The sequence below is a fragment of the Grampus griseus genome (assembly GCF_964374135.1).
Source record: "Grampus griseus genome assembly, chromosome: 3".
Taxonomy (NCBI): domain Eukaryota; kingdom Metazoa; phylum Chordata; class Mammalia; order Artiodactyla; family Delphinidae; genus Grampus; species Grampus griseus.
In genome coordinates, this window is record NC_139019.1 from 51,756,761 (window position 1) to 51,768,824 (window position 12,064).

Here is a 12,064-nt window from a genome sequence, read left to right on the forward strand (position 1 = left end):
TCTATTTCAGTTTTCTCTCACAACACTTGTGAAATTTATGTGTCCACCAACCTTACCAATTTCATAATAACAAACCAAAGAAATTCCAGTTGGAATTAGAACAGTCTCATCCATCACTATAGTTAAAGCCATTCCACTAATACTTAGTGCCACGTCTCTCCACTAATATGTATTCTAATTTCAATAAAATATTTCAAGTCCCCTGTTACGTTTAAGCTACATCAAATTAAGGTTAAGCATAAAAGCGACATGCCAAGCCAAATTATAGCAGAGGATTAACATGAACAAGCAGTGATAGTGATAGATGCTTTTTATAACCCATCAAATAATTACCGAGTTTAAAAAAATCAGTGTTTACAGGCACATAATTAAATGCCACCTAGAAAATCCTTAAGGGCCAAGCCATTGGTTTATTTAAATGTAGATATATTTGAGAGTTTCCATGGTAAGGTCACCAGTGGGGAAATTGTGCTAATTAAACTGAATAGTTACACAACTGACCTAACCAGTATCATTAAGGGTTTCTAAATGTATTTTATTATGTACTTAGCATAAGTGGCCATGCTAATGTTATCAATACCAAACTGTAGGCAAGATTAGTTAAGAACTACGCAAAAAACCTGAGCACCCTACATTCACTTTCTATACATTCACAGCATCTATTTTTTGCTTTTCTAAACAACACTGAATACTGCTTTCCACCAACTCTTAAGATTTCATCACCCAACAGAACAAGCAGCATTAAAGATAGTATTGGTCCATATCATATCATCTATTCATTACTGATTGCACTATCAAAGCTAAACCCAGTAACGAATTTCTTCTCTCTAGAGATGTTGCTCAGTGGCAAGTATATTTCCCCTAAATCAGCATGAGAAACCTTTCCTCTTAGTCGTCTCCCCTTTCAAAAAGTTTGCCTACAGGAATTTGGTGCTAGAGAATTCACCAGTAAACAGCCTTACTGTTCAATAAATATACTCTATTAAATCTAGTATACAAATATGATGAAGATTTGAAAATGGAACCCTGTCCAGTTAAGTGCTGTACTGGCACTCAACAAGGTTACTGATGATCACTCGTTTACGAAGGAATCATGTTATGTTCAAGTCTGTTTGTGATAAACCTATTGTCTAGACAGATTTATTTTTTAGGTTTGTTTTTGTTTTGGCCACTATCTACAGCAAACACTTCAGAGCCATCGCCATTTGCATTCTGGGCTAGGGCCCCTGGTCAAGTCAGGAATGTTCTTCAGTACTGCTGCTGAATGACCTGCTCCGGATGTGATTTCTAAGTTGCTCTATAAGTTCAGGATTCTGCTGCTGTATCTGCTGAGCAAACTGCTGTCCCCTGTAGTAAAGAGGCAAAGTTATATGAATTAGGGAATTTCCAATCACACAATACCAATGCAAAAAGAACTGCAGAAGATGTGGGTACTACCCAAAGGGAACTTTTTCTCTTAAAGCAAGTTTTAGATTCATGACTTTAGCATCTGCAAGTTTACTAGTGCCTCCATATAGTATTACTACAGTGCAGTGTTCTTCATGAGAAATGAAAGACCCAAGCTAAAAAGTGAGTTATTAGGGCTTCCCTGGTGGCGCAGTGGTTGAGAGCGGGTTCGTGCCCTGATCCGGGAAGATCCCACATGCCGTGGAGCGGCTGGGCCCGTGAGCCATGGCCGCTGAGCCTGCGCGTCCAGAGCCTGTGCTCCGCAATGGGAGAGGCCACGACCATGAGAGGCCCACGTACCGCAAAAAAAAAAGTTCCTGAATTGAGTGAAATCCACCCCCCACCCAGTGCTTAACTACAGATAAATAAAGGGCTAAAAAGTGTATGCTTTTATTGTATGTGCACAAATATAATGCAGGGTATTTGTTCTTATAGTCAAGTCTTAGTCTCTCATACAACAGGTGTCACACCCATTTTGGGATGCTCATGAAGTCACCCAACAGAACTGATTTTTGGAAAGGCAAAGAAATTTAATCCAAATTCCTGAGTGTGTGCCTCCCAACTGCAAGTGTTAGGTGTCACTATAATCATGCCACTTAAAGATCACTCTAAAAATGCCATATTTCGAGTGAGTTTACACAGCTGTGATCACAAACAGAAAATGATACTTGTTGCTTCATATAATATTTCCAGTGACAGCATCACACAGACTCAAAAAGCACAGAATTTATGCAACTTGGATGGAGGTGGAGGTAATGTGTTCAAGTAATGAGAAGATGAAACGAGTTCCCTTAGCAATGAAGTGCACTGCAGAGTTTGAATAAAACAGCTGCCTAAGTTGTCTGAACACTAATATATGCAATGTATGATTTTTAAATATATACGCGTACCTAAATTCATACCTACTTTAAGTTAATATTTGACATTCGTATATATTCTTGAGTAGCTATTCAAGTCTGCTGAAAAAGTTTTTCTTGGATCCAGATCTTCTGGATTCCTACCCTTCAGTCTGAAAATTTCAATTTATGAACCACTTTTAAATTTAATAACTAATGAGGTAACTGATACTAACAATAAAAGATAAAAATTTAAAAAGAAAGCCTTGGTCCCCTTACCTTAGAGACAAACTGTAAAATATAAAATACTTTTTTACTATTTCTATTTTAAATAATACTTACGCTTGGATGAGGCTAGACAGGTCAGTTAGGCCCCCAACTCCAGCAGCAGGTCCCCCAATAGCATTTGTCATCATTCCTGACATTCTAGAGTAGGCAAGAGATATATCACTCAAATTGGCATATATATATATATTTTTTTTTTTGCTGGAATAAATTAGTGTATTTTTAAAAATTGGTTCACTGATTGATATTTTTAGAATGTTAATTTTTTTTTAAAAGGCAGGACTTCCCTGGTGGCACAGTGGTTAAGAATCTGCCTGCCAATGCAGGAGACACTGGTTTGAGCCCTGGTCTGGGAAGATCTCACATGCCAGGGATAATCTAAGCCCGTGCACCACAACTACTGAGCCTGTGCTCTAGAGCCCACAAGCCACAACTACTGAAGCCCGCACACCCTAGAGCCCACGCACTGCAACTACTGAGCCCACGTGCCACAACTACTGAAGCCCGTACACTCTAAGGCCCGCAGGCTGCAACTACTGAGCCCGCGTGCTGCAACTACTGAAGCCCATGTGCCTAGAACCCGTGCTCCGCAACAAGAGAAGCCACCACAATGAGAAGCTTGTGCACCAGAAAGAAGAGTAGCCCCTGCTCACCACTAGAGAAAGCCCGCGCACAGCAACGAAGACCCAACGCAGCCAAGACTAAATTTAAAAAAAAAAAAGGCAACTCTGTGTGGAGTCAGTCAGTTTTTGGCATCTTTGTCTACCCTTCACAATAAGAACCCAAAAATCATTATGCATATCAAGTGGAAACCCAATCTTATAAACCTAAATAACCCCTAGTACTGATAGTCTATTATTCTTTTCTGAGTCAAAGCACTTAAAAAGAATTGGCATATATTCTTAACAAGTAGGATACCGGCCAAGGAAAAGCAGGTAGATATACCCACATTGTGTAGGTTAGGCCAATTGGGTGTGGTTTTAAGTTCCAACTGACTGGCATTTGGGCCAGTTTTATCATTTTGGAGCTACTGTGCTCAAATTAGGAGGCTGGCAAGTGGAAGGGAGAAACGTAATATGCTCTTTCTATATACTTACAGCTGTTGAACTTGAGGATTCTGCATTAAACTTGCTGCCTAGAATTGAAAAATGGCATCTCCTGTTAAAGGCAGTCAATATTTAGGGATCTTTAACAAGGATTTCTTTCTTTTTTTTAAGCAGAGGAGTGAAAGCTAAACCGTGTATATACTAACATTTTTTAGAGTTTTAGTGTGCTATACAAAGTGAGTGGGAATGTAAAAAGAGGAGGTACTAGAAAAATTGGTATTAAAAATACATCATCGCAAGGATAAAGAGATTACAAACACTATAAACTAAGGATATTGACAGCAGTTTACTTCCTACTATCAGATCAATAAAGCCAAAAGAGCTTAGGAAACCACAATAGCCAAAATCCTATTAGAAGTCTGATTACTAGACCTTTCTAGGGTCACTTTCATGTAAGAGGGTGGTTTTTAACCTTTTGTAGATTTGCAGACCCCTTTGCCAATCTGATGAAAAATATGGTTCTCTCCCTAGAAAAATGCACATATCCACATGTACACAAATTTTCATCTACAATTCCAGGGAATCCATGGGCTTCCTGAAGTCCACCCATGGCTTCTTCACGAAGCAGTACAGGGGCAGGTTAAAACCTCAGCCATAGCTTTATATCACCACTCTCCTACCACCGCCATCACAAAAGCTCTCTTACTTGTTTCTAAAAAGTTTGGAACTATATAGTTCTAATGGAAAATAGAGCCAGCAAAGCAGAAAAGGAAATATACTCACCATACTAATGAAGGCTGGATTATTTATTAAGCTGGCCATGTCAAAACTCAATCCAGTTCCTGTCTGTAAAACAATTATATATGAAAATTACTCTAAACACTACAATTTGATTACAATAAATTGTGAATGACAAAATATTTCACTCATTTGGCATTAGTAACTTACAGGACTAGATACCTCTCTTAACTTCTGTTCTGCTATTTTCAGATTTGACTTATAGGAATCATTTTCAGGATCAAGATCTAATGCCTTCTGATAACTTGTAACTGCTTCTTCAAATTTATTCATGGCAGTGAGGGCCAGCCTGAAAAGAATACAGTGTAAGATATATGATTAAAGAACATCAAGACACCACAGATGTAGTCAAATATCTATCTTGTATTCAATTTGAATCCAGATTACACTAAATTTATTCATTGTACAGTTGCCCCCTGAACAACAGGGCTTGAACAGCATGGGTCCACTTATACATGGAGTTTTTTCAATAGTAAATATAGAAGTACTACACAATCTGAGATTGGTTAAATCTGCAGATACAGAGGAACCACAGACATGGAGGAATTGCGGGTACAAAAGGTTGCCTACTATAAGTTATACACAGATTTTTGAGAGCAGAGGGTTGGCACCCCTAACACCCACATTGTTCAAGGGCCAACCGTACTATGGCTCACAGGAGTATCACTTCCTTCTAATTCCAAGATTCTGTAAGTCTGGACTCTCTCCATTCTCCTTGGTGACAACCTCGGCTGTCTGACATGAATCAAGAACTTAATGATTAGAAAGGGAAAAGAATCTGAAAAAAAATAGATATGTATATATGTATAACTGAATCACTTTGTTGTACACCTGAAACTAACATAACACTGTAAATCAACTATACTTTAATAAAAATAATTTTTTAAAAGAACTTAATGATTAGAAATGAACCTTACATACGCTTCCATTTTTAAGCCTAATATGTAAAGTAATTTGCTTTATGAATGATTAAGCTCCATAAAGATGTGAGCTAACAATTCTGTGGTCATATAACTCCATGATGCTAAAACCATTTAAAGAACTCTGAACTAGATTTGCCCTTCACTATGTCCCACTTTCTTTCTTCCTTCTTAGCAGAGACATTGAGTCACAATAAATATCAATTTACCATGAAAAATAAAAAATGAAAGTAGGCTGTGGGGTATTAGCTAACTACTCCTGAATAAGACATGTTAGTTGTTAAACGACTAACTAAATTGGCAACCTTTACACTTCAATAACACATTATCCCAAGCACAGGTCAAAGAGTTAGTTACTAAATTTAATGTTTTCCTCCACCTAGTTAGAATTTATTTATTGGAATATTACTTCAGAACTAAACAATAATGGTATATATGAAGAGACAGTATAGAGTGTTTTTTTCCTAAGTTTATTTTAACAAATTACTCCAATTCTTTCTTGGCCAACTTATCTCACAGACTTCTGATCTAGATAAAATATAATGCCTAATCATAGAAAAAAATCTCAGAACCTAATTAGTTTTCTACCAGTCAACCATGAAAGATACTTCATCAGAGTCCTCACTTAATTAAGTCAACACATATTTACTGGAATCCTACTAGGTAGCAGGCACTATTTTAGATTCCTCAGTGAAAAAGGAAAAGTCCTTAAGCTTAAGAAAGTTTCATTCTACAGGGGAGGATAAGCAATAAACATGCAAATAAAAAACCAGTAATCTTAAAGAGAATGAATAGGGGAGCTGCTCAAAGGCAGCCATATTGAAAGGACCTGAACAATAAGAAGAAAGCAGTCATATGAAAATTAGAGGAGAGACATTCTAAATAGAAGCAACAATAAGCACCAAGGCCCTGAGAACGTTGCAAGCTTGGTATGCTTAAGGAACAGGACAAAGGCTGAGGAGGGAGCACAGAAAACAAAGTGTGGGAAGAGATGACGTCAGGGAATATTATAGGACCGTGGTTTGGAGTCTGGATTTTACTCTGGTTGTAACAGAATGACATAATGTGATTTATGCTTTAGAAAGCTCACTCTGGCTTCTCTGGGGAGAGTGAAGTGAAGGCAGGGAGACCAGTTAAGAAGCTATTGCAGCAGCCTAGGTACAAGATGGTAATTTGGACTACAGTTGTAAGCAAGAGAGCAATCAATACTTGAATTCAAGGAATATGTAGAAACTAGAATTCGTTGGACTTGCTGATAGATTAGATGTGTCAGGTGTAATAAGAATGAAGGATGATTCCTAGACTGGAGCACTGGGTAGGTAGAATGACAGTATATTTACTGAGGTGAGAAAGATTTAAGAAGAGAACAAGGGTTCTGTTTGGGACATGTTAAGTTTAAAATGCCTATTAAACATCTAGGTAGAGATGAAAAATAGCTGAATATATGAGTATGGAGTTCAGACATATAACTTAAGAGATCCATCAACATATACAGTTGATTCTCTTTATCCATAGTAATTATGCTCTAAAAGGTCACTGCAAATACTAAATTAGCAAATACGGAACAATTGGTTCTAGGGGAAATAAAAGTTGTGTTCCTGTGAGCCTCTGGTCAACAACATTTTCATCAACCAATCCATACATAACCTTGATTTATGTATGTTTCTGTTTAAAGAAACCTTATGTAACACATATCACTGATTCACAGCCAAGTGCACTAACTCATGCCTGAACAAAACTTATCTAACACATGTATTTTCTTGGTGAGGCACATTGCAGCCTTCTTGCATGCGAAAACAATAGACAACACTTCAGCCTATGTTTGCAGGCCACTGTAAACAGAAACCAACAACAAAAAGCACATAAATGCAAAAAATATAGCACTAAATAGACTGTGAAAAGGACACTCATTTTACAGCATGAGAGCTGAAACAAAAAGGTAGAGCATTGCCTCATCTGACCTCAGCTGAGATCTTGCACATCAGATGACTCAAGTTTTTCACCAATCTGTAGATGACCACAAAGCATACTGAGTACAGATTTGGAGTTACAAAAAAAATTTTAGCAAGTAGGTGAATCTTAAATACAGTATTCATTAATACAGAGTACTGACTGTAGATGGAATTTAAAAGCATGGGACAGTTTGAAATCAAAGAGAAAAGAGAAACAGCAGCAGCAGAGGAAAAAGCCCTGAAGCACACCATTATTTACACGTGGCAGAGGAGGAAGAACTAGTAAGAGAGACTGGAAAAGAGCGTCCAGTGAAATAGAAGGAAAACCACGAAGTGTGGTGTCACAGAAGCCTAGAGAATGAAGTATTTCAAAAAGAGGTTAATCATGGGAATTCCCTGGCAGTCCAGTGATTAGGACTTGGCACTTTCATTGCCATGGCCCAGGTTCAATCCCTGGTTGGGGAACTAAGATCCCTCAAGCCTTGCTGCCAAAAAAAAAAAAAAAAAGGTTAATCATGCCAAATACTAAAAAGATGGGGAAGGGTGAGGATACAGAACTGAATACTGACCTTGGAAAAATATAGACAACTGGTGACTTTGAATAGAGTTCTCAACAGAGTGATACAGACAAATGTCCTACTGGAGTGAGCTGAAGAGAGAATAAGAGATGGTGAAGACGAGACGGCAAGTACAGACAATTATTAGGGTCTTTGCAGAGAAAGTGGAACTAAGGAATGATGTAGCTGTGTGAAAGATGGTTCTAACAGATGATTTTTTATGATCTTTTCACATGCAGTCATTAGCACTGTTAGAGATAGGAAAGCTGGTGTTGTAGAAGATAAAGGAGATGATTACAAGTGTAAAGTCCTGGAGAAGGTACAAAGGAATGAGATCTCAAGCATGAATGAATGCAGTAGTCTTAGACACGAACCCTTCCATTTTAACGGAAAAAAGATAATCTGTGTAGATACAAGTGCAAGTAGACTGGTAGATTTGCAAGTAAGAAGATGAATCACTTTTCTTCTAAATACATTCTATTTTTCAATTGAGTAAAAAGTTGAGAGTCACCATGGAATGTGCAGTGGAAATTTGAAGAGTAGGTGTGAAACAGTCAACTCAGAGAGTAGTAAGGTGAATCTACAAGGAAGTGGAGTAGCATTATCTGCCAAAATACCGAGTGCTTACTTGAGATTTGTAGCCTTGAATATGAAGTAGGTCTATTCAGTATGGTTGTTATGATTTTCTCCAAAACCAACCACTCATCAAACACTAATCATCTCTCTCCCAAGTCAGAAACTGCAGTCATTTCCTACCTAAATGTTACATTTATCTTCTTATTAGTTCAGAGGGTACAATATAAAGCAGGAAATTCAAAACCAAGCCATTAAGAACAGCATATCAGTTCTGTTCTGTACTTTGAACGTTCTCCCAAAACTTACCCCATTCTCCCATAGGCCTTGCTGTACTTTGAATCAATCGCTATTGCTTTTTCACAATCCTTTACTGCATCTGTGTAGTGACCTAATTTACTCTGAGCAGCAGCCCTAAGAGAAAGAGAAGAGATTTTTATTATAAGGAGCATTCAAGGCACTAATTTAGATTTCCAGGTGCTAATAAAACTACATTTAACTTGCCCCAATTTGTGTATCATTCCCAGTAAATATCTAAATCAAACTAAAATAATTCTGTAATCAAATGAAAACTCAGAAACAAAATTCAGAGAAAATATGCAGTCTGCTTTTCCCAGTTTGCTTTGCTATAGAAAAGATAAATATGAGAACCCTACAACTGATCAACTGATCTACCTGCTTATTGCCTTTCTAATTTGCCCAAACAGAAAACTGAAAACACCAGGACATTTGGGATTTCTGGGGAGGCACACAGAGTGATTGATTGCTGTGAATGGCCACTCAGAGTGTTGTGCTGTTAAATGATCACTTTATTAGTAAAGTTAACATCATCTACAAGTCTAAGATGAAAAATGAAACTTAACCTGTGTGCCTGAATCTGACTGTAAATTAAGTATGGCAATGTATTCCATCTACTTAGCATAGAATCTCAGAGCAATTAAGGACTATTTAAACCCGTCTAAGTTACCTCTAACAAAACTCTCCTGAAATAACTGGGACTTGACAATGAAGCTACTTACCCCCCTCCACACAATCCTGATAGTATACAGCTCTCTGTTTCCCTGTAGTAGTGTTCACCTCAACCCTCAGGGCCATACTAAACAAGTAGAATTACTGTTCAACATGCAAGTCCTTCAAACTAAAAGGTTCCGTAATGTCTCCTACCCTCCATCCCACCATTACCCCATTCTTTCTTCTCCAGAATAAGTATTTCTACCTTACACATTCAACTAATATATCTATTAAGGGTGAGCTAATGCATAGATACTTTTCTAGACATAATGGACAGAACAGTAATCAAAATAATATTCCTGGCCTTAATAGTGCTTAGATTCTGGGGCAGGGGCAAGGGTGATGGCTGAGGGCTGGCAGACTGTAAAGAAAAGGTTGTGGTGAGTCCAGTTTTCTGTCAACCTTTGTTTATACTGAATGACCGAGACTACTTCTCAAACTAAGATTATAAAATTTGAAAAAAATAAACACATAGTCTTCTTTGCTTGAGTTAAAAAATATAAATATGAAAGTAGATGATTCAATAAACCCATTTTGGTAGTTCATGTGGAAAAGTGCTATGAGTTTATTTGACTGAATACTCAACACAAAACTAACAGGATGGGGCTTCCCTGGTGGTATAGTGGTTAAGAATCTGCCTGCCAATGCAGGGGACATGGGTTCGAGCCCTGGTCCGGGGAGATCCCACATGCCGCGGAACATCTAAGCCCGTGCGCCACAACTACTGAGCCTGCGCTCTAGAGCCCGCAAGCCACAACTACTGAGCCCCCGTGCCACAACTACTGAAGCACATGCACCTAGAGGCCGTGCTCTGCAACAGGAGAAGCCACCACAATGAGAAGCCCGCGCACTGCAAGGAAGGGTAGCCCCCACTCGCCGCAACTAGAGAAAGCCTGTGTGCAGCAACAAAGACACAACACAGCCAAAAACAGAAATAAATAAATTTATAAAAAAGAAAAAACAAAAAACTAACAGGATGACAAGAATGTCCATTAAAAATGACCATTAAAAGAAGAAATACAGAATGTATCACTTCCAAATAATTAGAAAGAAAAAATGAAATAAAAATAACAATCACTAACAATAGAAGGCAAAAGAAAAAAACAGAGGAGAGGGAGAAGAAGACAAAATATAAGATAGCAGAAAATAATTCAAATATGTAAGTAATCACAAAGTTGCCTAGATAAACATCAGATTCTAAAACTGTATACATAAGATATCACCTACAACATAAGCACACAAAGGCTGAAGTTAAAGGGGTAGAAAAAGACAATGAGACAAACTGAAAACCAAGCAAAACAAAGCAAGTGTAGGAACATTAATATCAGACATAAGGCAAAGAACATTATTAAGGATACAAAGTCATAATATATTAACATTCTTTTTAGTTTAATTTTATGAAAAACATTTCCATGACTCAGAAGTCAAACCTATATTAAAAGCCTCACTCTCATCCTCTAGAGGATGGGTGGGAATGGGGTAAATGGGATAGAAACGAGAATGACACTTCAAAAAGGATGAAAAAGAAAACCTTCAAATGGAATAAAACAGAAACAAATGATCCTAACTGTATGTCAAAAAGAAAGAATTCAAGTATTGGGTTGGCCAAAAAGTTCATTTGGGTTTTTCCATAAGATGTTAATGGAAAAACCCGAATGAACTTTTTGGACAACCCAGTAACTTTCAAACACAGAATTCTGAGTATATATCCTTAGTGAGATGCATTCTAAGAATAAAAAATAAATCGCAAAGAAATCCTTAAGTTTCCTTAGTAGGCTTGCTTGTGGTGTAACACTGGTGTTGTAATATCAGCTGAAGGATAGAGCTAATGAGTAAGTACTCTGGTGCTGTTGGAAAGCAGGGCTCTCTTGTGAGAGAGAGATACAAATATAAAATGGGGGAAAGTAAAGATAACCTCTGTGACACTGGATATGAATTGAGGGTATCTGGATAAAGTGATGACTTTTCCAAAAATATATTTCCTAGCTCTGTCCTTTAAAAGGACCTAGAAGAAGTAACACTTCAGTAGCAATGATCAGGTCTTGCAATCAGATCTTGGTTTCTGCACTAAAAGGAACAGGAGCTCCTTGCAGAAACAGCTGAGCCCAGGTCTAGGGGCAGAGAAAGTACAAGGCAAATCTGGAATACCCTGTTCTCCCAGAAAGCAAGAAAGTGTTCAAAAAACAAATGAAGGTATGTAAGAGGACACACAGCCAGTTTAAAGGGACTCCCACTAGACAAATACAGTAAGTCCCCTACATATGAACCTTCAAGTTGAGAACTTTCAAAGATGTGAACATGCGTCTGCATGTCCAATCCCATAAATTAGTTCATGTGTCTGGCTTACACTGTCACGTGCGTGCATCCTCTACAAGTGATTTTGCTTTTGTGTATTTTACTGTACAGTACTGTATACAGTACAGTAGTACGGTATCTTTATTTCAAGCCCAAGATGTCAGGAGGCAAGTGTAAAAGCAGCGGTGATGTAGCTGGTACTGCTAAGAAGCTCTAGGATTGGAGGCCCAGAGAAAGGATGAAGAGAGACAAGAGGAAGAAGTAACTGAAGAACCAAAGAGATTAATGATGCAGGAAATTTCAAGGGGATTTTCTTTATTTGAGGAGGCACTGTTAGTTTTTGAG

At 37.9% G+C, this 12,064-nt stretch overlaps 1 protein-coding gene across 1 annotated transcript in view; it reads right to left on the reverse strand.

The window, feature by feature from the left end:
- Positions 1-1,157: 1,157 nt before the first annotated feature.
- SGTB (small glutamine rich tetratricopeptide repeat co-chaperone beta) overlaps positions 1,158-12,064 on the reverse strand; it is a 44,739-nt gene continuing 33,832 nt past the window's right edge. The window contains exons 6-11 of the mRNA XM_082651278.1: positions 8,723-8,827; positions 4,562-4,700; positions 4,397-4,459; positions 3,665-3,702; positions 2,625-2,708; positions 1,158-1,347 (exon numbers count right to left, since the gene is read on the reverse strand). Of these exons, the coding sequence (XP_082507404.1) occupies positions 1,236-1,347; positions 2,625-2,708; positions 3,665-3,702; positions 4,397-4,459; positions 4,562-4,700; positions 8,723-8,827 (541 nt within the window). The 3' untranslated portion in view covers positions 1,158-1,235. The remainder of the gene's footprint in view (positions 1,348-2,624; positions 2,709-3,664; positions 3,703-4,396; positions 4,460-4,561; positions 4,701-8,722; positions 8,828-12,064) is intronic.